General features: G+C 48.3%; 1 protein-coding gene across 2 annotated transcripts in view; it reads right to left on the bottom strand.

The window, feature by feature from the left end:
- NAPRT (nicotinate phosphoribosyltransferase) overlaps positions 1–23,486 on the bottom strand; it is a 38,353-nt gene extending 14,867 nt beyond the window's left edge. For both annotated transcript variants that reach the window (XM_063131207.1, XM_063131208.1), the window contains exons 1-8: positions 23,289–23,486; positions 11,563–11,690; positions 11,160–11,242; positions 9,385–9,515; positions 6,711–6,826; positions 5,814–6,007; positions 2,337–2,477; positions 1,058–1,142 (exon numbers count right to left, since the gene is read on the bottom strand). In XM_063131207.1, coding sequence (XP_062987277.1) covers positions 1,058–1,142; positions 2,337–2,477; positions 5,814–6,007; positions 6,711–6,826; positions 9,385–9,515; positions 11,160–11,242; positions 11,563–11,690; positions 23,289–23,442 — 1,032 coding nt within the window. In that variant the 5' untranslated portion in view covers positions 23,443–23,486. The remainder of the gene's footprint in view (positions 1–1,057; positions 1,143–2,336; positions 2,478–5,813; positions 6,008–6,710; positions 6,827–9,384; positions 9,516–11,159; positions 11,243–11,562; positions 11,691–23,288) is intronic.
- Positions 23,487–25,824: the final 2,338 nt, after the last annotated feature.

The raw sequence follows: 25,824 nt of genomic DNA, 5'->3' as shown, positions 1-25,824 counted from the left end.
TGACTGTAATCCCAAGCAGGGACATTCCACGCTGCAACAGTTTGTTACAGAGTCCACTTGAAATATAGAATCATAGAATAGCAGAGTTGGAAGGGGCCTATAAGGCCATCGAGTCCAACCCCCTGCTCAAGGCAGGAATCCACTCTAAAGCATCCCTGACAGATGGTTGTCCAGCTGCCTCTTGAAAGCCTCTAGTGTGGGAGAGCCCACAACCTCCCTAGGTCACTGGTTCCATTGTCGTACTGCTCTAACAGTCAGGAAGTTTTTCCTGATGTCCAGCTGGAATCTGGCTTCCTTTAACTTGAGCCCGTTATTCCGTGTCCTGCACTATTTTAATATCACTATTAATATTACTACAATTCATTACATGTTATTCATATTAATAATAAACGTGTTCCTTAGGATAAGGAGGGCGTAGAGGCGCTCCCCAAGTGCACCCAGCCCTGGATGAACCTTTAAGCAATATAAGCACGTGATTCAGGCACCATGGAGTACCGGTACCATAGCTGTAGCCCTCTAATTTTAAGGAATTCCAGATAAAAGATCATTTTCAATGAATTTTTGCAATTGCATTTCCCCCCTTATAACAGTTTTATTAAAAAAATGCATAAAACAGTGATGAAAATTTGCATTTTTTTCTGTTGCCCTAGTTATAAGTAAGTCATTGGCTTATATTGCTTGCTGCTATTTAGTGTTAAATAAATATAATAAAAAACAGTTGATATTTATTATGGTTGTGTGTTCTGGCGCGGGGGACGGCCTTGAAGAAAACTGAGTTTTTAATGTCTTATTTCACCTTCAGCACTTATTGAGTCTTTGTGTTTTGCCGGCTAAGCCATGGGAAGGCCAAGGGGGCACCATTGTTGGGCTGTGCTGAGGGCATCATAGAATCATAGAATAGCAGAGTTGGAAGGGGCCTACAAGGCATCGAGTCCAACCCCCTGCTCAATGCAGGAATCCATCCTAAATCCATCAGCTGGCCTTAATCCGACCCTGAGGACACCACCCAGACCCCCAACACCTCCACGACCTTGAGCAACCATCCACCCATCTTCACCTCCTGCACCAGCTCTTTGAGGCTCCATTCGCTCACGTCGTTGCTCACGGCGATGGGAATCCTTTCAAACCAGGGGACCTGAAAGCTGGATGGGAAGACATACAGGTAAAAGGAGCCACCTTCTCCTGAGTCTGTCCAGCCCACCCAGGCCAGGATCTTCTCCATTCCGACCGACGGCAGTCCCGCCACGGCCGCCTCATCAGAGGCAGGCCTCACCCAGCCCTGCTCTGCCCACCGAGATCCGTTTCATCACGCTGGGAACTGGATCTGGGGCCTTCAACAGGCAAAGCAATTCTCTCCAGAGTGCAGCCCTTCAAAACATTTTTCAGCCAACTAGTCTCAAATGCAACTACTGTACTTCTTCAGAATTGGAACCCGCTTCGCAAGAGGGATATCGTAGAAAGCTAGGAAGGAGAGGAGCTGTAGCTTAGAGGACGAGAGTCCAGGCTTTGAGCACAGCACAGCCACGGCTCCAAGGTGCAGCATCTTCAGCTAAAGGCTCCATCACCCCACCTCACCCCACCCTAAAAGTAGCCCACCCCTGCAAGCCCCCTTCGGGACGTAAGGAGCCCTTGGAGGAGGGATTTGTTCATATCAGGAAAGGAAAGGAACCTCTCGTGCTAGCACTGAGTCATTACTGACTCTTGGAGGGACGCCAGCTTTTGCTGACGTTTTCTTGGCAGGCCTTATAGCGGGGTGGTTTGCCGTTGCCTTCCCCAGCCATTATTACCTTCCCCCCAGCTAACTGGGTACTCATTTTACCGACCTCGGGAGGATGGAAGGCTGAGTCGACCCGAGCCGGCTGCCTGAGAACCAGCTTCCGCTGGGATCGAACTCAGGCTGTGGGGAGACTTTCAGCTGCAGTAACTGCTGCTTTACCACTCTGCGCCACACGAGGCTCATTGTTCATATCAACCCCACCCCAAATGGACCCTTTGAGCAGAGAAGAGCAGGGTAGGGGGAATTCAATACGAGAAAAGGTTTCCTTTCCCAGCTGCCAGTGTTACAGAGCAGTGCACGTGCGTTGCCTTAAGCCTTGTAATGATGGCTGTTTTATCTCTTCATATATGGAGGGACTTCTTGCTCTCTGACCTGTGCAGCTGCCTCCCCACGTATGAAATCTGCTCTGGAAAGCCCCCCAACTGAAGCAGATTTGGGGGGCATCCAGGAGAAATAGGGAACCCATTCTGCCAGTGATGTCCATTCCACTGGCAGCCAGGCAGGTCTGGGTATCATCATCTCCCCTGTCATCAAAAGTGGGAATGGTGTGAGCACTCACTGCTTGCTACAGATCCGAAACACCCGGCGGATCTCCACTGATTGCTTGGCCAGGTCCCCACTGTCCAGACGTACTCCAATGGCGCGGTATCCCAGCTCGTTCAGTGCAAGGGCGACAGCGCAGAAATTCGGGATGCCGCTCCTGAGGATGGAACAGGACCACAATAGCCCATAAGAAGCACCCTCCTAGATCAAAGCAAAAGCTTATCTAGCCTAACACCCAGTTTCCAACAGTGGACAGCCTTGGGAAGCTTACAACTCGGGCATGAAGGGGTTTAGCCATCCTCACTTTGCCCCAGAACCCATTATTCAATTACACTGCCCCTCAACAGGGAGGTTCCATTTAGATAGCCCAAGTGGAATCTGCAACAAAATGTTGCAGCACATCACAGCCATCTTGAGTGCATTTTGGGGGGGTTGAAAGGCAGAGGATAATAAATAAATAAATAAATAAATAAAGTAAATAAATAATAACCCCTTAGATCAGCCTTTCTCAACCTGGGACGCTCCAGATGTGTTGGACTACAACTCCCAGAATGCCCCAGCCAGCTCTGCTGGCTGGGGCATTCTGGGAGATGCAGTCCAACACATCTGGAGCGCCCCAGGTTGAGAAAGGCTGCCTTAGATGGAGCGCTCCTCTGCAGGGTTCCAAGATATTATAAACTGTTTGGAGCTCCAGAAGTGCATTCCAGTACGTTTGCTTTGCTTTCCCAACTGACATGCAACGTTCTGTGTTTACTGAGTATGCTCAGTGCTTATTGAGCTGCTCTTCAAAGGTTTTGCCTCCTTCGGCTCCTTTTTTTCAAAATTGTACTTCCACAAGGCCGAGGCATGCTGATGCCCCCCTCTTGTCCCTCAGTGCCCCGCGGTTTGGCTCCAATCAGCTGAGTTCGCTATGAGAGGATACTGATGCTTGCATTCTTTGAAAGGCCTTTTTTCCTTTTCCTTTGGCAGGGAAGGCCACAGCCACCGAAGGGTGCTGACTGCCAACACACACACACACACACACCCCCAAAACAACCCACCTTCCTTTAGGGTGGACAAAATAAAAATCTAAGCAGGTTCCGGGGGTGATCAGCAATTCATCGTCACACCAAGATGGCAGGAAAGGAGCGGAGCCAGACAAAGGTTAACGGTTGGACTTGCCAACGCCTTTTTCTTTGTGCTCGACACAAGACCTCGTTTCTCACTTTCAGCAAACAACCGAGGCTGGGGACTCTTTAAAAGAAACACTCTTTTATATGCACGATAATGCTGCACAAGGTGGAAAATAGGGCACCCTTCCCCCAATGATTGACAGGGGCAGAAGCTTCCTGGGAAATTCTCCACTGAAAGAAGCAGGAGCCAGAATTTCCAGCGGGAGCTGGCCCTCAGTGTGGCTCAGATCCAGCCATCTCCCACAAGGAGGGCAAAAAGGAGTATTGCGTCCAGTTCTGGGCTCCACAATTCAAGAAGAATGCAGACAAGCTGGAGCGTGTTCAGAGGAGGGCAACCAGGATGATCAGGGGTCTGGAAACAAAGCCCTGTGAAGAGAGACTGAAAGAACTGGGCATGTTTAGCCTGGAGAAGAGAAGATTGAGGGGGGACATGAGAGCACTCTTTAAATACTTAAAAGGTCGTCACACAGAGGAGGGCCAGGATCTCTTCTCGATCCTCCCAGAGTGCAGGACACGGAATAACAAGCTCAAGTTAAAGGAAGCCAGATTCCAGCTGGACATCAGGAAAAACTTCCTGACTGTTAGAGCAGTACGACAATGGAATCAGTTACCTAGGGAGGTTGTGTTTCTCTCCCACACTAGAGGCCTTCAAGAGGCAGCTGGACAACCATCTGTCAGGGATGCTTTAGGGTGGATTCCTGCATTGAGCAGGGGTTGGACTCGATGGCCTTATAGGCCCATTCCAACTCTGCTATTCTATGATTCTATGATAAGGATGCAGAAGACCTAGTCTGGGGGACACATCGGGGTCTGTGGGGGCAGCTCAGATGCCCTTCCCCCACCTTTCCCCATTTCTCCTGCCAATTTTTGGGTAGTTTCCCGGGTTTTACACAGTTTTGCCCCCATTCTAAAAAGTTCACAGGCCTCTCCGAAGCCTTAGTCACCGTCAGTCAGAGGTGGAAGTTAAAAGGTGCTGGTATTTTGAGCCGCCGTGGCCTTTTTGGCCCCTGCCCACCTTCTCCTGAAGGGAATTTGGCCCCTCAGCTGGAAGAGGTTCTGTGCGAGGCAAACTGCAGCGTTTCCATATGTGTGGAACCTACAGTGACCATATGGAAAGGAGGACAGGGCTCCTGTATCTTTAACAGTTGTATTGAAAAGAGAATTTCTGCAGGTGACATTTGTATATATGGGGAACCTGGTGAAATTTCCTCTTCATCACAGCAGTTAAAGCTGCAGGTGCCCTGCCCTCTTTCGTATCTGGCCTCTGTAGTAAAGCTCCTGCAGCTTTAACTGGTGTGATGAAGAAGGAATTTCACCAGGTTCTCCTTATATACAAATGACACCTGCTGAAATTCCCTTTTCTCTGCAACTGTTAAAGATACAGGAGTCCTGTCTTCCTTTTCATATTGTCACCATAGTGGAAGCTTCACAACCAAACCCAACACAGCCCCAAATCATAAAGGTCCATCTTCAAAATGGAGATCATAGAATCACAGAATAGTAGAGTTGGAAGGAGCCTCTAAGGCCATTGAATCCAAACCCCTGCTCAAGGCAGGAATCCAACTTAAAGCATCCCTGACAGATGACTGTCCAGCTGCCTCTTGAAGGACTCTAGTGTGGGAGAGCCCACAACCTCCCTAGGTGACTGATTCCATTGTCATACTGCTCTAACAGTCAGGAAGTTTCTCCTGATTTCCATCTGGAATCTGGCTTCCTGTAACTTGAGCCTGTTATTCCGTGTCCTGCACTCTGGGAGGATCGAGAAGAGATCATAGAATCATAGAATAGCAGAGCTGGAAGGGGCCTACAAGGCCATCGAGTCCGACCTCCTCTTCCAGAGGAGATCCTGGCCCTCCTCTGTGTGACAACCTTTCAAGTATTTGAAGAATGCTATCATGTCTCCCCTCCATCTTCTCTTCTCCAGGCTAAACACGCCCAGTTCTTTCAGACTCTCTTCATAGGGCTTTGTTTCCAGACCCCTGATCATCCTGGCTGCCCTCCTCTGAAAACGCTCCAGCTTGTCTGCGTCCTTCTTGAATTGTGGAGCCCAGAACTGGACGCAATACTCTAGATGAGGCCTAACCAGTGCCAAATAGAGGGGAACCAGTACCTCTCACGATTTGGAAGCTATACTTCTATTAATGCAGCCCAAAATAGCATTTGCCTTTCTTGCAGCCACATCACACTGTTGGCTCATAGTCAACTTGTGATCTACAACAATTCCAAGCTCCTTCTCGCATGTAGTATTGCTGAGCCAAGTGTCCGCCATCTTGTAACTGTGCATTTGGATCGGCGCTCAATGCTTTCAAACTCTGGCTTACCTCATCACGCAGTAGGTGTCCACCAGCCCTTGGAAATTGTGCGGGAAGGTGATGGCGTAGGACACAAAAGCCGCCAGTTCCCCATGGTTCACCCCGTCAAGCGGGACTTGGAGTAACTGGCAAACCCGGCTGAGCCACGTCTCCGCTAAGGGTGGGAAGTCCACGGGCTCCGTCCCACCCAGGGGCAGCAGGCTCTGCAGGGGACACCAGAGAGGCCACAAGATCTGTTCCTGACAGCCTGAAGTGCTTCGGCCGCCATCTTGGGACCCTGGATCTGCCACTCAGAAGGGATTTATCCCCAGATTCCAATTGTCACAATTGAGCTATTGGAGCCAGCCTAGTTATAAGACATCTCTCTCCTCCCTCATGACCCTTCATACTCGCTCAGGTCTTTGATACAAGCATTGATCCAGGCCCCGGTGCTAGGACAGAACCTACCCCGTACCGGCACCCAGACTGTGGAACCCTACACCGAGAGGTCTGGCTGGTTCCATCCCTGACAGTGCCTAAAGGCCAGGTATGTTTTCGGCACAGACAGTAACTGAATTTCTATTCTCGATCCCCCTTCCATTATTATTATTATTTACTGTGCTGCGATTTGCTAGTAAACTGTGTTGACATTTTATCACCCTGCTTTTCATCTAGCCTGTAAGCTGGCTGGGATGTGGCGGGTGGGGGGTCCCCGGGAATGGGACACAAAGGTAGGGTAATAATCATCTTAAATAATGATAAATAAGCCTATCAGAACTCAGCAAGGCAGTGGTGATCTTCAATTGGAGAGGCAACCAAGCTTAAACCCCCCCCCCCCGAACCAAAGCTATCCTTCTGAGAAAAGAAGGACACCTCTGCAAGCCGCCCTTGCAACGTCTCCCCGAAGCTGCCACCCCCAGTACTTACCCGTGGGGTCACCTCCGCCAGCGAGGTGAACGATGACACAAAAGAATGAGCTACCGTTCCCCGCACTGGAATCCCGTAGAGTTTCCCAGCGAGGACGTTGCTGGTAAAATCAAAGCCTGGAACACAGAAGGTGCGAGTGACGAGAGGTGGGCGGCGGTGTTGGGCTGGTCACGGGAACCGTCGCCGCCAGACCTGAACCAAATTAAAGTGAACCTCAGAGGGATAAATCCTCCAGGTGTGGACAGAACTCAGCCATCCTCAACCTGACTCCCTGCAGATGTGTTGGACTACAACGCACATCCATTGCCGAGCCAGCACAGCCAACGGCCATGCTGGCTGGGCTTCATAGTCCCACACATCTGGAGAGAGAGTTGGTTTGGAGAAGGCTGGCACAGGTTGCTTCATTTTTAGCTGGCATTTTGGTTCCTTGAGGAAGGCGCACCATAAGGCAGCAGGACAGCTACCTGTCAGGGATGCTTTCAGGTGGATTCCTGCACTGAGCAGGAGGTTGGGCTTGAAGGCCTTAGAGGCCCCTTCCAACTCTACTATTCTGTGATTCTAACGTTTATGTAAATCTTCTCCACAAAAGATTCAGGGATCCTTTAAGCTTTGGAGATTGCTTCTGGTGGAAGCCTCTTCTTTTGGTTCCTTACCTACAAGAATTCTTAAAACCACAGATCTTAAGAGCTGGGCCGTCCTTGATTTCATGGCAAACACTGAGAAACTGCAGGTTTATTATCACATTTTTTTAAACGGTACAACTCTATGCATGTTTGCTCCAAAGTAAAATCTATGGTGTCCAATGGGGCTTACTCTCAGGCAAGGACGCAGAGAATTGCAGCCTTAAGCGTGTGGCAACACAGGGAGGACAACACGGGGACATCACTGATGTGCAGTTTATTTAGCTCCTTTGCCAGCAGAAGGTCCCAGGTTCAAACCCTGGTATCTCCGGGTCGGGCATGAAAAGATTCCTGTCTGAAGCCCTTGAAGATGCATTGTGTGGAAACATAGGTGATACTGGGCATGATGGAACACGGGTTTGACTCAGTCTAAGGCAGCTTCCTACGTTCCTATGTTGGTGCCAGTTGAAGATTTTGTGGAAATGGAGCCAGCGGCTGGCTCACCATCAACCTTCATGGGGATCAGCTATCATTAATTTTGTAGGGTTCCACAAATTTGGCAAATAAACTAGGGATTTTCACGTGGATATTTTGTGACTGAGTAGTACAATTTTAAAAATAACATTTAGCAGTATCAGTAAAGCAGGGGGAATGCGGCTGGGAAGAAGCAGTCCTGGTCGAAACAGGGAATGCAGATACGGTCGCCAAGTCCTGCAGTTCGACCTGAGGATTGGCGTGTTTCAGACCTTCTTCTCAGAATTTCAAGGGAAAGGAGTAACATCTCCAGGAGAGCAGCTGGAACCAAGAGGAGCAAGATACGTTTCGCTTGACTTAGAATCATAGAATCATAGAATAGCAGAATTGGAAGGGGCCTACAAGGCCATCGAGTTCAATCCCCTGCTCAATGCAGGAATCCACCCTAAAGCATCCCTGACAGATGGTTGTCCAGCTGCCTCTTCAAGGCCTCTGGTGTGGGAGAGACCACAACCTCACCAGGCAACTGATTCCATTGTTGTACTGCTCTAAAAGTCAGGAAGTTTTTCCTGATGTCCAGCTGGAATCTGGCTTCCTTTAACTTGAGCCCGTTATTCCGTGTCCTGCACTCTGGGAGCATCGAGAAGAGATCCTGGCCCTTCTCTGAGTGACAACCTTTTAAGTATTTGATGAGTGCTCTCATGTCTCCCCTCCATCTTCTCTTCTCCAGGCTAAGCATGCCCAGTTCTTTCAGTCTCTCTTCATAGGGCTTTGTTTCCAGACCCCTGATCATCCTGGTTGCCCTCCTCTGAACATGCTCCAGCTTTTCTGTGTCCTTGAATTGTGGAGGCCAGAACTGGACGCTATACTCTAGATGAGGCCTAACCAAGGCCGAATAGAGAGGAACCAGGACCTCACGTGATTTGGAAGTTATATTTCTGTTAATGAGGGCTTCTGCCATGAGCTCTTCTGCGCGTCCATCGGACTCCACCTCTCGAGCCACCAGGGCTAACCAGGTTCCGCCCTCTGCTGCCGTTAGCTGCCATCCTCAATCTCCAAGCATCACCCGTCATGTCACAGGCTCTTCCCCCTATGTTGTGGAGACCTGGCAATTCTGTAAGGACTATGGGAGAGCGTCAAGGCTTTAAAAGAGGGATGTGGAACTTCCAGCCCACAGGCCTAACCTGGCCCATGGCAGTTCTTCGTTCAACCCGGGAAGCCCCCCGAGCAATCCCTGCTGTTATCTCCAATCTGCAATTGGAGATAACAGCAATTGGAGATAACAGCTCTTCCCAGCACTGGCCACGTGAAGCTGGGGACTCAGCCAGCACTAGGAAGTGTGCCTGATGAGAGTGGCATGGAACTCTGTGCTTCTCTCAGCCTGGAGAAAGGCAAAATGGGCCGGGGGGGGGGGGGGGAAGGAATGACATCAGTGAGTGTGATGGGGACAACTGGGCCCATCACCAGAATAGGGTTCTGCTCCGCAACTTTAAAGAGACAGCTACTGCAGTAATAGCAAAGGCAAAAAAGGTGGCGTCATCTAGCGGCCTGCGAAAGGTAAATTGTGAGGCTGAACCTACCCCCCATGTATGAATACTTGGAGGCAGACAGCCCGCCATCTAGGCCCTGGGCCCGCCGCAGCCCCATCTCCATGAGTTTCTTGTCCGGGCCTGCTGAGAGCCGGAATCTGGCGGCATTTGTAGCCACAAGGCTGCAGAGGGAAAAATCAAGGTTGGTCATTTACCACTAATTTTGTTATCTCACCACCGACCCATCCCAGAGCAGTAAGGTCAAGGAGGAAATCGTTAGGGTTGGTTAGATGTTTTCCTTTTTTAATTTTGGCACTTCTTTGTGTGTTGCTGAGATCTGGGGGATGGGGGGAAATGACTCCTATCTGCTCAAAGATGGAGACATTTACTTTGGGTATGTCATCATCTAACCTTCAGGAAGGGCCACAGAGCCACCTGTACGATGCTTTTGCAGTGACAGCAATCAGCATTTGTCATCCATCTGGCCGCTGTATGGGGCACATGGGGCAACCCAACTGTGTATTCAGCCCCACTGAAACAGGGGGCCATGTTTTGTCCAAATCCCCATCCTTCTAGACATACCCAAGAATTTATTTTATTCTAAGTGGCCAGGTTATTAAACGCTGTATTTTGTTCAAGAAAACCAACCCCTTACACATGATTTAAGCTCTCTTGACCGTTAGTACTTCAAAACGAAAACGTTTTAAAAGCCACATTTTCTGGATGGGAACAGAAACAGTCAACGCATGTTCTACAGCAGGGTTGGGCGACAAGTGGCCCGCATGTGCATTCCCCCCACCAGCCTTTTTTATGCTCCCCCCCCCAATGCACCACTGCCAAAAATGGGCACAGCAACAACAAAAAAGCAGCAGTTTATATTGTAGAATCCACAGTGTCGTGGTTAATCTTAATGCATTCCTTTAACCATTTTGTGGTTAAGCAGCATGGTCTACCAGGCCAGTGTGAAGGAGAATGTCTCCAAGAGGGAAAGTATGAAAGGACTGGATGTTACGTCCACCAAACCGGTTTCCTTCGAGTTCAAATAGACTAATGTTTTGGAAGTGCTCTGAAACGTCTTCTCTAGCTCTGGAAAACGGCACAATTACACTCTTTGAGCTCCTAACCTGACCCTCACCCTGCTTTGCTTAAGGAGACCTTTCAAGTATCACTTCTCTCTTCCTGTCTGTCTCCTTTCCTTTCTAAGTTTAGGAAATTTCACGTGATTGTCTAGGTTTTATTTATATCTGCTTCACAGATATAATGTAGTGATGATCATCCATTTGGAGGGCTTTAAAAGGAGGTTGGATAAATTCCTGGAGGAGAAGGCTATCCATGGCTACTAGCTCTGATGGCTACGTGCTACCTCCGGTATCTGAGGCAGTAAGCCTGTGTGCACCAGTTGCTGGGGAACATGGGTGGGAGGGTGCTGTTGCACCATGCCCTGCTTGTTCATCCCTGGCCGATAGCTGGTTGGCCACTGTGTGAACAGAGTGCTGGACTAGATGGACCCTTGGTCTGACCCAACAGGGTTCTCATAAATTCCTATGTGGAATTCACTTCCTGCATGTCAAGTGTAATGCACAGCAATCCTACAAACACTGTGTACACCGAACAATTCAAGCAGCCTCATGCTTTATACCCTACATGCGGAAGCGGCTTCCGTGCAAGAATTTGGTAATCTATCAAGCGGCCTCTATGGGAATCAAGCAGCCCTCAATGGAGAGTCCAGGAGTTCAGGTACAAGGACTGCAGACTCAGATCAGGACATGCTGTCATCACACATGAACCAATGCACACCAAACCTAAGACATCTCTCACATCCTCACCTGGCATAGTTCACCAAACATATCAGGGTGGTCTCTAGAAGCTGTACCACCAGCAAAGGACCCTTCACTTGAAGTAACGGTACCTACAGGAAGAGGGGCAGGAAAAAGAAGCGTTTTGTGGTACGAACTCCCTTGCAACTGATCAGGAAGGCCTGTTAGTTTTGTTACAACTTTAGAGGCCTCCTTCAATCTCTATGTGCCTTGAAGTAGAGGGCTTCTTAAAGTGGAGTGTTAAAGACCCACCTTATGTTAGGTTAAAGAACAGTAGATAAAGTAGTTAATTAAAACACAGTAAAATATTCTGAATTTCCTTTTCACTTAGCGGGGAAATAAGGGTTGATACAGTTGATACAATCTTTCATCGGATTAATATCACCCAGCTAGAGGTTACTCCTTGAAATACCCTGGAGAAGACGACGGAGCCCTCTGGAGCAGACGAGATGGAAACTTCAGATGCGTCCACAGTGGAGAGGTATTCAAAGAAGGCTTTCTCGGTGGTAATGGGAAGGACTGACCTGAGATACTCAATGTCTGAAAAAAAAGGAATCCAAAGTAACAAATCGCAAACGTCAGGGAAACTTTTCAAGCAACAATTTGAGAAAAGGCAGAAGAACAACAGAAAAGTTAAAAGCCTTTTTTTAAAAACCAAAAATACTTTGCCAGCAACATTTCACGCAGATTTTATCAATCAACATAATCAAATGTGCTATAAAAGTTAACCATTTTAATGCATTATTTCAATATTATACTTCACTGATTGGTTGGCTATAAAAATAATATATTTGTTGTGGCAATCAAAGTTTGAGACAGTAAAACCAAATCCGTTTCAACTGGTAAACAAAGAAATGTCTATAAGAAGAAATGTTTCTTGTTCTGTATTGGTCAGCAATATTTGGACAATCCCGCCATAGATTCTTTTAAGTATATGTAACTGTTCTAATTCTTTGCTTGTATTCACTTTGCATACAGATGTTCAATTCCTTGTGTTTTGTTCGATTCCCTTTCTCTCCTACATTGACCTACTTTTCTGGTTTGCACATCCATCATCACACAAACTGACGTTGAACTTGGTTGAGCAGAGATGCTCCAGAGCACATATTTGGCCTGCAGATTGTCCCAGGTTCAGTCCTTGAAATCTCCCGCTAAAAGGATCAGGCTCCAGTTAACAGGGAAGATCCTTCTCGACCTGAGATCCCAGGAGATCAATACTATGCTAGATTGACAGATACCAGGCCAAGTAAGTTCTACCATATATTTTTCTGTCATCCCAACCTGCCAACTTCACTTTGAGGGGAAATGTTTCATTCTTTCTATTGTGCGGGAAAGGACTTTTGGGAGACCCAGTCCAACGCTGCTCTACCAACTCGAACCCTTTTCTCTATAGCAGCAGTGGCAACTTATGGTCCCCCAGATGTTTTAGCCTATAACCCCCATGAACCCCCATCACTGGCTATGCTAGCTATGGCTGTGGGGAGTTTTCAGCCAAAACATCTGGGAAACCGTAAGTTACCCACTCCTGCAGTCTGTAAGTAGTAATCTTTTGATTTCCCCTAAAACTACCCTATCCTTTCCCTAGTGTGGGCTCTCCCACACTAGAGGCCTTCAAGAGGCAGCTGGACAACACTCTGTCAGGGATCCTTTAGGGTAGATTCCTGCATTGAGCAAGGAGTTGGACTCGATGGCCTTGTAGGCCCCTTCCAACTCTGCTATTCTATGATTCCATGATTCTACTGGTGAACCTTTCTCCTGGTGCACCCAACCACTGGAATGCCTTTTTTCCTGGAGAGTCACCAATTCCCACATATTTCTAAGAAGCTCTATCAAACCTCTTTTAAACCCTACTTGGGGTTGTTGGCCGAGACAGGGTTCCCTCTACACACATACACACACCCCACACACACCCTAAAGGAGCCTTTAAATTGCAAGATGAAGGGGTGGGGATATAAATTTTGCCTTCCAAAGTTCTTTAAAAACAAAATGAAATCACAAATGTTACTGATCAGTATGCCATGATCAACGCATTACATTCGTTAAAAACAACAGGAGGCTCAACGTAAAGAAAATTGCACATATTCACAGAGAGAGAGAGAGAGAGAGAGAGAGAGAGAGAGAGAGAGAGAGAGAGAGAGAGAGGCTATTGGCACCAGAAGCAAAGAAAGAGTTTCCATATTCTTTCAAAATTAAGGTATGCATTCTCCGAGTCCAAGTCGCACCCCTTCTATCTTGCAGTTTAAAGGCTTCTACAGGACGTGTGTGTGTGTGTGTGTGTGTGTGTGTGTGTGTGTGAGAGAGAGAGAGAGAGAGAGAGTGAGAGAGAGAGAGAGCGCGCAACTGCCCCGTTCTCAGCTCCAGCTGGTTTGGAAAGTGAGACGCTTTAACAATCCATTTCCCCATATGGAAACAGTTCCTAGAATTTGTATTATCAAAGGGGAGTGGGAAAGCACCTCCAGAAGAAGCAATGAGATTTTGGAAACAGGAATAAGATCCCGTGGTTGGGGGGAGTACTTTTATATTAAGTATGATTATGTTAATAGAATAAGCTAGAATATATGTTATCAAATGTTATCCAATATTTTATGTATTATGTAGTATTGTTTTATTGTATTGATGTATGTTTGAAGTATTAAATAATTTTTTAAAAATAATAACAATCCATTTCCCCAAATATCTTGTACTTCCCCTAAATATGCAAGGACCCCACTCCAACCCTGGCTCCCATTGGGATCAGGGCTCCTTGCAAGCGGGACACTTCCTTCATTAATAGGGCGCGTGCTATCAGGTGGTCTGAAGACACACAACCCCCCTTTTCCCCTTGTGGAAAATATGTTTAGGGATTCCAGAAGTCCTGCATTTACTAGGTCTGCATTCGGGGATTTAAGATGCGTCTCTTGATGTACTGTGTTTACGCATCATAACCTCGTTATTTCTGTTCAGTCCCTGTCCTTCGTTACCAGAGTCCATCTCAACTAGAAGTCAACAACAGCGCAAGTTGCAAGGGAAAGGGACTCGTGCTTGGATGTGATGCCATCGGCAGAAGGACAAATCTCAGCTGAGTCATCTAGAAAGGAGATCTTGCCCTACAGGGAGCCATTTGGACGCAAAGCAGTTGCAGCTGACAAAATAGAGTGCTCACAGCAGCCGTCACATGGGAACTGGAAAGAAGCCGCCCTGCAATATGGGCTAATGGCAGCACTAAGCGTAATCCAGTTCACGCTAAAAGGTCCCAGCCCAAGGACCCCGCCCAGCCCTCACAACGCTGCCACCAAGAGCCACGGCTGAACCAACCGCAGGACACCAGCTAGGAATCGGATGCCAAGTTATGGAGCACGAGTAAAAGAGCTTGATATAATCAAGAGACAGGTGGAAAGAGCAAACAGGAATACAAATCAGTTTAAATACAAATAGTAGAGATGTACGAAGCATGTTTTAATAAGGGGGAAATGGTTGAGAACAGGGATGGGCAGCAGGCAAGACTCCAGATGTTTTGAACTTCAGCTCCCAGCATTCTTGACCACTGGCCATGCTGGCAGGAGGATCTGGGAATTGAATTCTCAAACGTCTAGAGGGCTACCTTCTGCTCACACCTGGTTTAGACTACAGAAAAAATGAGCTGATATGACAGATTGGAAAATGCAGCCAGATGCAGCAATTTAATTTGCAGAGGGATTTTAGAGGATGTAGGCAATTGGGTGGCTTTCAAGAACCGTACTGGATCAGGCCAAGGGTCCATCTAGTCCAGTACTCTGTTAACACAGGGGCTGACCAGCTGTCAAGAGGAAACCCATAAGCACATACCCATCAAGACTAGTAGCCATTGACAGCCTTCTCCTCCAGGAATTTATCCAACCCCCTTTTAAAGTCATCCAAATGGGTGGGCATTGCTACATCTTGTGGTAGTGAGTTCCACAGCTGAACTATGTGCTGTGTGAAAAAGTACTTCCTTTTATCCGTCCTGAATCTCCCACTAATCAGTTTCATGGGTTCTGGTATTCTAAGAGAGGGAGAAAAATGTCTTTTCTGGAAGAACAGGTTGGCAGAATTCTGGAAACAGAGAGTGCTTCCAGACTGCAGAGCTTCTAGCACTGTCAAGAGTTGGTCCTTCACTGTGAACCGCCCAGAGAGCTTCGGCTATCGGGCGGTATAAAAATGCAATAAATAAATAAACTAAAAGCAGATGCCCAGTGACTGGCGTACTTCAGGAGCGTTAGTGCTCTTTGGGAGTGTGCGCCTCACAGTGTCCCATCCATACAATGGGTGCAACACAGTCTAGTGGGCAGTGCTGTCCCCTTCCCCTGACTCTTCATGGTCACCACACACCTCTTCTCCCAACATTTTGAAGCGGGGGCTTCTCAACACAAGTTTCCTCCTCTGCTTTTGTGTTTGTGAGTGCGCTTAATTTATTCTTCAAAAACAGCGTTGCAGCACAGGCAAATTGCAGTCTTGGTTACAAGAGATGGTTACAAGAGACTGAAAGAACTAGGCCTGTTTAGCCTGGAGAAGAGAAAATTGAGAGGAGACACGATAGCACTCTTGAAATACTTGAAAGATTGTCACACTAAGGAGGGCCAGGATCTCTTCTCAATCATCCCAGAGTGCAGGACACGGAATAACGGGCTCAGGTTACAAGAAGCCAGATTCCAGCTGGACATCAGGAAAAACTTCCTGACTGTTAGAGCAGTATGACAATGGAACCAGTTACCTAGGGAGGTTGTGGGCTCTCCCACACTAGAGGCATTCAAGAGGCAGCTGGCCAGTCATCTGTCAGGGATGCTTGAAGGTGGATTCCTGCACTGAGCGGGTTGTTGGACTCGATGGCCTTATAGGCCCCTTCCAACTCTACTATTCTATGACTCTATGATAAATCCTGGCTTTTTCTGGTCAATTTGACAGCCTGGAAAACTGGGCTAAGTGGATCAATGGTTTCCTATATCTGGTAGTCAAGAAGGATTCCTCACAATGCTCATTCAACACCATCAACGGATGTGGCACTTCGGCAGAGTAACACACACACACACACACACGAAGCAAACACACCCTCTTACTTTACAAAGCTTTTCACTGTCTAGCTCCTTCCTATCTCTCCTCTCTCATCTCACACTATTGCCCCGCTCATGCTCTTCGCTCCTCAGACGCCATGTTTCTCACCTGCCCAAGGGTCTCTACTTCCCTTGCTCGGCTTTGTCCATTTTCTTCTGCTGCCCCTTACGCCTGGAACGCTCTTCCAGAACATTTGAGAACCACAAGTTCAACCGCAGCTTTTAAAGCTCAGCTAAAAACTTTTCTTTTTCCTAAAGCTTTTAAAACTTGATTTTGTTCTGACTTTATACTGTTAGTTTTACCCTACCCAGTGCCTGTTTACCCTACCCTGTGCCTGTTTGCTTTCTCTTCCCCTCCTTATTGTTTTATTATGATTTTATTAGAATGTAAGCCTATGCGGCAGGGTCTTGCTATTTACTGTTTTACTCTGTATAGCACCATGTACATTGATGGTGCTATATAAATAAATAAATAATAATAATAATAATAATAATAATAATTATTATTATTTCACTGCCTTTTCAAAGAAGGCTTGTAGACTGACAATGTATTCGCGTCTTTAATTTCCTGCCTTTCCACTAAAAATAGTGCTCAAGGCAGCTAATAATAAAATACAGAAAAGACAACAACATTAAAATCCATTCATTAAAACACACCCCGTAAAAAACACTTCAGATGAAACATGAATAAAAGCACATCAATAAGAAATAAATATCAGTACCCACCGGATTAAAAAACCAGTCGAACGACAAGTTTAAGTGCCAAAAACCTGCCTGAATAAAGATGTCTTTGCCTGCTGGCAGAAGGGTAACAGCAACCCAGTTAGCCTGGCCTGCCTCCGCAAGAGGTGCCAGAGCCCGGGAGCAGCTCAAGAGGACAATAGGTTTGTTCCTCTGATCAGGAATTCTCAGAAGTGGAGGCAGAATATTGAGAATTATGACCGTTTCTAATCAACAGCCCTGCCTGGACAGGTTGTCCTGTGCTACAGAGACCAGCTGGTGGACAGATCTGAGCTTTGGAACCATGCCCAATATTTATTTATTTATTTTATTTATTTATTACATTTTTATACTGCCCAATAGCCGAAAAACATCCTTGGTCTTTGCTTGTGACTCTGGTTCCTACAGTCCTATTTGAGATTGTGAACATTTCTCCCTAGGGTCAGGAACCAGCAGTGGTCAGGTCCCAAGGAGACGGAGACAGGGAGGACAGCAGTCAAGGATTGGGTTCTGTGAGCATTTGCTAAAGGTTACAAAAGCAATTCAAAATAGGGGGGACAAATCAAGTTGTAAGAGCAGCCCAGGGTGGAGGGGATGAAGGATTGATCTCTTCTCGATCCTTCCAGAGTGCAGGACACGGATTAATGGGCTCAAGTTAAAGGAAGCCAGATTCCGGCTGGACATCAGGAAAACCTTCCTGACTGTTAGAGCAGTACGACAATGGAATCAGTTACCGAAGGAGGTTGTGGGCTCTCCCACACTCGAGGCCTTCAAGAGGCAGCTGGACAACCCTCTGTCAGGGATGCTTTAGGGTGGATTCCTGCATTGAGCAGGGGGTTGGACTCGATGGCCTTGTAGGCCCCTTCCAACTCTGCTATTCTATGATTCTATGATTGTATAAGGACCAGGCATGTAACTGGGCAAGGTCCTCCTTGAAAGGTTTTGCTCTGAAAGGATTGAATCCAGGGCTTGTCAGGGTTAGGTGAACAGAGATCGGCCCTTGGAGTTAAGCACACTCAGTGCTCAGTATGGTGGCAGCAGGGCTGGTCCTGCAACCAAGGTGGGACTGAGAAAACACAGAGCTCAGGCTCAAGGCCAGCGATAGAGTCAGGGTGATGGTTAAGTGTCAGAAGGGGTAAAGCACTAGATACTGATAGTGATGGGGTGAAAATCCACCTGGGCCCCCGAGGACAGCGGACACCCACACAACCAGCCCTGTCTGGCCCTCAGGGCTGCCATTAGAGTGGAGGGGGGAAGTCGCATTCCCCCGTCCCTGTGCCAATTGTGGCCCTTAAAGGCCCTCTTGATCCAAAGTTTTAAGCCCCCGATTAGTGCGGGGGAGGGGGAGGCAATGGCCACTTTCTGGGGCCTCCAGAAAGTGTGCAATTCCCCCGGCCAGCCTTCTGCTGTGCCGAGAGAATTGCGCACTTCTCGGAGGCCCAGTAAAGTGTGTTTTGCTGAGTGCTCAGCTGGGCTGGCTCCCGGAACAAGGCTGGCCAAGTTCTCTATCCCCTAGATACTGATGTCCATGAACCTCAGGTCCTAATGCCTGTGAGAAGCCCACGAGCAAGACTTGAGTGTAGCAGCACCTTCCTGCTGTGTAATCTGGGACCGAGTTGAGAGGGAGCAAAACCTGAGAGCACCCCGTCCCCCAATGACTATTCCCAAGTGCACTCCTTTACTTCCTCCCATATATGAAGGGGGCGAACTAGGTATAAGGCAAGGCTGCAACCGGTCCAAACCGTTGACTGTCATCCACTGACACTTTGGGGCCACTGGCTCTTTGTCTAGCAATGGGGCTGCAAGTCGTGCCGGTGCAACGTGGAAGCCAGCAGCCCAGGTATAAATCCCCCATTCCTGATCTAAAGTGTTGACATCCCAGTCGGGCCTTCCAGGGTTCCCCCAATGCCCCCCCTTCCCCACGATTTCCAACTGTTTTGCGGTCTCCCAGCTCCTGTGCAGTTTCCACCGCGCCCATCTAAAAGGTTGAAATGCCTTTTCTAGGACTAAGTTCCTGGCAGTAAGAGGTTTAAGCTAAAATAGGCTGGCCTTTTGACCCCGCCCCTTTTGGCTCCACCCACGACTGGAAAGCACACACACACACACACACCGCCCCCACCCAATGGGGCATTGAACCTCAGGGCGAATGAAGTTCAACAGCTCTACCCCAGAGAGTAGTAGATAACAAGTACGTGAACTACACAATAGCCAAATGGCGAGAAATGAACAACTTCTCTGCATTGGACTGCCAATTCTTAGCGGTGCGACTGTGATTATAGCAGTGGTTCAAGAGCCACAGGGTCCCCATCTGCCACCCCCAATACTTCTATCCAGCACAGAATCTCCTTCTGTTACCTTTTGCTCTAGATCTCTCTTTGCCCCCACCTGCACTGCTTATGCCAATGTTTCACAGGGTCCATATTTCAAATTGTGGAGACTTACAGAGAGCATCCAGCAAACGCCTCCCTTCGCTCCCCCCCCCCCCCGCTCCCGGTCATCCCATTCCTCAAAGTTTAGCAGGGAAAGTTGCCCAAAACCTCTGAAGAATTCAGGGACGTCAGGAAAGAGCTGCACAGCACAGGAAAATGCCTTTTAAAGCCCTGTCAAGGGACAAGCTCCATCGCTCTCTGTCCAAAGAAGCTGCTACCAGATTGTGGAAACTTTTGTTCAGCCTACTGCAGCCTGATGTTCTGGACTTCAATTCCCATCAGCCCCAGCCAGCATGGTCAGATATGCTGGGAGTTGTAGCACAAGCCATCTTGGGGGAACTGGGCCAGGGAAGGCTGGTGCACAGGTCGGTTGTTCCAGATGGAGCAAAGTTCAGAGAGAGAGAAAGAGAAAAGGGAGGAGGCTGCGGGCCCCAGGCGGAGATCCCCTCCCGCTGGAGCTGCCTTTTGACCCAAGAGGGAAGCTGGAGTTAGGATCACACAGCAGTGTGTGTGGGGGTGGGGAGGCCATTTTCATGGGAACCACGGCATGGGAAGAAAGGACAGCCCAGGGGTAGGGAGGCCTCCACCACCCACCACCCAGAGCTGCAATTTAGCAAAGAAAGAACAGCCCACCTGTTTGGCCAGAAGCAAATGAGTTAATTTTGCACACAATCTGCTTTATTTCAGCTGGGAGGGGATGGTAACATTGGTTAGGATGACCATGGAAAGAACCAAGGAAAACTGAAATTGGGGCAAGTCCCACTGCTCACACACCCCTCCCTCCCACTCCTTGGGCGCCAGCCACGGTGCTCTGCTCACCTGCCTGGTCCCAACTTCCTGGGCTCATCGCTCCCTCTCTGCCCCACTTATGCCGGCTCCCATTCCAGCCATAAAAGCCATTGCCCCTCAGTGGACCCCAAGCCCATCTCCCTGCTAGAAACGATCTCCCAGACCACCCGCAGGGGCCAAATCACTTGCTTCATAGAATCGTAGAATAGCAGAGTTGGAAGGGGCCTACAAGGCCATCGAGTCCAACCCCCTGCTCAAGGCAGGAATCCACCCTAAAGCATCCCTGACAGATGGCTGTCCAGCTGCCTCTTGAAGGCCTCTAGTGTGGGAGAGCCCACCACCTCCCTAGGTCACTGGTTCCATTGTCGTACTGCTCTAACAGTCAGGAAGTTTTTTCTGATGTCCAGCTGGAATCTGGCTTCCTGTCACTTGAGCCCGTTATTCCGTGTCCTGCACTCTGGGAGGATCGAGAAGAGATCCTGGCCCTCCTCTGTGTGACAACCTTTTAAGTATTTGAAGAGTGCTATCCTGTCTCCCCTCAATCTTCTCTTCTCCAGGCTAAACAGGCCCAGTTCTTTCAGTCTCTCTTCAGAGGGCTTTGTTTCCAGACCCCTAATCATCCTGGTTGCCCTCCTCTGAACACGCTCCAGCTTGTCTGCGTCCTTCTTGAAGTGTGGAGCCCAGAACTGGACGCAATACTCTAGATGAGGCCTAACCAGGGCTGAATAGAGAGGAACCAGTACCTCACATGATTTGGAAGCTATACTTCAATTAATGCAGCCCAAAATAGCATTTGCCTTTCTTGCAGCCATATCGCACTTTTGGCTCATATTCAGCTTGCGATCTACAACAATTCCAAGATTCTTCTCGTTTGTAGTATTGCTGAGCCAAGTATCCCCCATCTTGTAACTGTGCATATTGTTTCTATTTCCTAAATGTAGAACTTGACATTTATCCCTATTAAATTTCATCCTGTTGTTTTCAGCCCAGCACTCCAGCCTATCAAGATCACTTTGAAGTTTGTTTCTGTCTTCCAGGGTATTAGCTATCCCACCCAATTTGGTGTCATCTGCAAATTTGATCAGCGTTCCCTGCACCTCCTCATTCAAATCATTAATAAAAATGTTGAAGAGCACTGGGCCCAGGACTTCCTTACATCCCTTCTCAAAAGCCACATTTCCTGTCCAGCTTTCAGAACAGCCCTCTAGTTCCCATACTCGTTTACGGCTGTCCTCAAATCTAGTGCTCTTGAGATGGGTTGGAGTTCAGCACATATAAAGGGTGCTAAGTTGCGCAAGAGTGTGGTACCACCATTAAGCCTGTGACTAAGCCAAAGCGCATGCCACTCAAACAGCCTGTTGTTCCACCATTGCCAAATGCACAGTTACAAACTGTGCAGCCCTATACCAGAGGCACATACTCAAGATCTCTAAATACAAACAGGTCTCCTCCTTAATGTACTAAGGGCATATTCATAGGATTGCACCCTTTAACCTTCTTTTTGATCCTCACTGTCAGGGTAGTTTAAAAAAGAGACATTTGTAAGTATTGGGCAGGAATCCAGCCTCAAGACCTGTTGTTCATACTAACACACAGTTCTAGAAAAGATGAAAGAAGAAGAGACAAATAAGAGTGTTCAGGAGTACACCCAGGGACCCCAATTAGACATTACACAGCAGGAATCTGAGGCCGAGGTATCTCTTAAGGACCATCTTTTGATCTCCTCTCCGACTCCCTTCACCAAACAGAGACAGGAGAGTGGTAGGTGAAAAACTATACAATATGACTTGATTCACAAGTAACAACAACCCAGACTATGTGTTGTTGTTGAATGATGGGTTGTCATGTATCAGAGATATGTGTGGTGAGAGCCAGTGTAGTGGCTAGAGTGTTGGACTGGGAGTCGGGAGATCTGGGTTCTAGTCCTTACTTGGCCATGGAAACTTTGGGCCAGTCCCAGACTCTCAGCCCAACCTACCTCACAGGGTTGTTGTTGTGAGGATAGAAATGGAGAGGACGAGGATTATGTATGCTGCCTTGGGTTCCTTGGAGGAAAAAAGGCAGGATATAAATGCAACAAATAATAATAATAATGTACTAAAATGAATGATGCCAGAAACTCAAGTGTTTTCCTTCCGCTACTTAGAAAAGCTCACAGGCGCCAATGCCATTCAATGGCTAACCACTCTTTTCAGTCCACCCCCAATAACTCTGCAATGATTTTACGCCAAGCTGTCCTAACGTAAGTTATACTCAGGCTTGGGACATTGCACTCAGGAAAGGAGACCTTTATGCTTAAGTGAAGGAGGACGAGGAGATAGATGGCTCACTTCTGAAATCTCTTCATTGGCTTCCAATTCACTTCAGAATCCAATATAAACTTCTCCTGTTGACCTACAAAGCTTTTCACTGTCTAGCTCCTTCCTATCTCTCCTCTCTCATCTCACTATTGCCCCGTTCGTGCTCTTCGCTCCTCTGATGCCATGTTTCTCACCTGCCCAAGGGTCTCTCATTCCCTTGCTCGGCTTCGTCCATTTTCTTCCGCTGCCCCTTACGCCTGGAACTTTCTTCCAGAGCATTTGAGAACTACAAGTTCAATTGCAGCTTTTAAAGCTCAGCTAAAAACTTTTCTTTTTCCTAAAGCTTTTAAAACTTGATTTTGTTCTGACTTTTTACTGCCTGTTTGGTGCATTCTCTTCCCCTCCTTATTGCTTTATTATGATTTTATTAGAATGTAAGCCTATGCGGCAGGGTCTTGCTATTTATTGTTTTACTCTGTACAGCACCATGTACATTAATGGTGCTATATAAATAAATAAATAAATAAATAAATAAATAATAATAATACGCTTACGAGGATTGCACCTGCTTCTGCACTGCCTCCATTTCCGCCAGCCACTTTCCGCACTCGAGGGTTGTAGCCAATGCTACTCCTACCCAGAGTAGACCCATTGAAACGAACACTGGCTATAACCCCCCAAGGTGGCACACCTCTTAGATGTAAAGCCGCGGAGAGGGAGGGTCGGGCTGTTTGGGAAGCAGAACCTCTGCCCATGTGCAGAGTGGGGTCGCCTTTCTTTTCCTCCCCTTGTCGCCGCGCAGAGGCAGAGCTCCTCCGCACCCAACACCCGCCGGAGCCCGCGCCCGCGGCTTACCTGCCTGCGAGAAGCGGAAGGCGCGCAAGAAGGCGAGGCACTCGCTCAGGCCGGCGCCGAGCGCGAAGGCGCCCTGGAAGGGGCAGCGGCGGAAGAAGAGCTCGAAGGCGGCCGGCTGGCGGTGTCGCCCGGCGCGCCAGTAGCCGTACGCCATGGTGAACTGGTAGAGGTCGGTGAGCAGCGCCAGCGAGCCCCGCAGCCGCCCGGCACCGGGGGCCCCCGGCTCCGGCTCCCCCATGGCGCAACGACCCACGGAGCTCGCTCAATACGCGCGCGCCTTGGGCTGCTCCCGGCCCCACGCGGGGCCAGCCCCGGGCAGGCGCCGCCTCCAGTGCTCTCCAAAGGCGCATGGGAGATGGATGCGCGCCCGGAGGAGGAGCAGCAGGAGGAGGGTCACTCACCACCACGCGGCTCAAGAGCAGTCCTGGCCACGCCGGGGCCCAGCAGAGGCCGGGGCCTGCCGCAGAGCTGCAACGCCCCGGGAGCCGCCGTTGTGCAATACACCGGCAGGACCTTGGGGAAAGGCCGACTGAGGTTCTGAACTCAAGCAGCCCTTGGGAACGGAGGACACTGCCCTGTCCAGGGTGCCATCCAGCGTTAGCCCTACTTAGAGTAGACCCCTTGAAGTGAATGGGATTGAAGTGAGGCAGGGTCAACTTCAAGCCATTCGCGCGCCAACGGTTCTACGCTAATTTTATTTTATTTAGTTAGTTATTGCATTTCTATACCACCGAATAGCCAAGGCTCTCTGGGCGGTTCACAAAAATTAAAACCATTCAAAGTATAAAACCATAATATAAAATACTCAGATCAAAACAGCAGCAATGCAAAATTACAACTTTAAAACGCCAAGTTAAAATTTATTTATAAACTGTTAAAATGCTGGGAGAATAAAAAGATCTTCACCTGGCGTCTAAAGGCATATAATGTAGGCTGCAAGAAAGGCCAATGCTATTTTGGGCTGCATTAATAGAAGTATAGCTTCCAAATCACGTGAGGTCCTGGTTCCTCTCTATTCGGCCCTGGCTAGGCCTCATCTAGAGTATTGCGCCCAGTTCTGGGCTCCACAATTCAAGAAAGACGCAGAGAAGCTGGAGCGTGTTTAGAGGAGGGCAACCAGGAGGATCAGGGGTCTGGAAACAAAGCCCTATGAAGAGAGACTGAAAGAACTGGGCATGTTTAGCCTGGAGAGGAGAAGGCTGAGGTGTGAGCACTCTTCAAATACTTGAAAGGTTGTCACACAGAGGGCCAGGATCTCTTCTCGATCCTCCCAGAGTGCAGGACACTGACTAATGTGCTCAGTTTACAGGATGCCAGATTCTAGCTGGACATCAGGAAAAACCTTCTGACTGTTAGAGCAGTATGACAATGGAACCAGTTACCTAGGGAGGTGGTGGACTCTCCCACACTAGAGGCCTTCAAGAGGCAGCTGGACAGCCACCTGTCAGGGATGCTTGAAGGTGGATTCCTGCATTGAGCAGGGGGTTGGACTCAATGCCCTTAAAGGCCCCTTCCAACTCTACTATTCTATGATTCTATCTTGAGGCACAGGTGAACTCAGTGGCAAAGAGCACCTTTTATCAGCTTAGGTTGATATACCAACTACGCCCTTATCTGGACAGAGATAGCCTAGCTACAGTTATCCATGCTCTGATAACCTCTCGCTTGGATTACTGCAATGCGTTATATGTGGGGCTGCCTTTGAAAACGGTCCGGAAGCTTCAGCTGGTACAAAATAGGGCAGCATGGTTACTAACAGGGACTGGCCGACGAGACCACATTACGCCAGTCCTTTTCCAGCTTCATTGGCTGCCAGTCCAGGTCCGGGCCCAATTCAAAGTGCTGGTATTGACATTTAAAGCCCTAAATGGTTTGGGGCCAGGTTATCTGAAGGAATGCCTCCTCCCATATGTACCTACCCGGACCTTAAGATCATTTACAGGGGCCCTTCTCCGTGAGCCCCTGCCAAAGGAAGTGAGGCAGGTGGCTACTAGGAGGAGGGCTTTCTCCGCTGTGGCACCCCGGTTGTGGAACGAGCTCCCCAGAGAGGTCCGCCTGGCGCCTACACTGTACTGCTTTCGTCACCAGCTGAAGACCTTTTTATTCTCTCAGTATTTTAACACTTAATTTTAACTTAAATTTAAATTTTACTGTTCTAACTCTGTATTTTAATCTTATATCAATTTTGCTGCGTGGTTTTATCCTGGTTGCGCTTTTTATACTGTATTTCGTAATTGTGTTTTAACCTGTTGGGTGTTTTATTGTGGTTTTAATTTTTGTGAACCGCCCAGAGAGCTTCGGCTATTGGGCAGTATAAAAATGTAATAAATAAAATAAATAAATAAATAAATAATTCTATAAGGGTGGGCAGCTTGTGGCCCTCCAGAAATAGCTAATTGCGAGGAATTATGGGAGTGGTGACACTCCAAATGTTTTGGCCCACAAGGTGCTCACCCATAGCCAAAAATCAAGCTTAGCAAAATAAACCCGAGACAGGCAACATCTAGGGGCAAGGGGGAAGGGTTATTTGTTATGG

Source organism: Elgaria multicarinata, chromosome 7 (genome assembly GCF_023053635.1).
Source record: "Elgaria multicarinata webbii isolate HBS135686 ecotype San Diego chromosome 7, rElgMul1.1.pri, whole genome shotgun sequence".
Classification (NCBI taxonomy): domain Eukaryota; kingdom Metazoa; phylum Chordata; class Lepidosauria; order Squamata; family Anguidae; genus Elgaria; species Elgaria multicarinata.
This window is presented reverse-complemented; position numbering and strand designations above follow the sequence as displayed.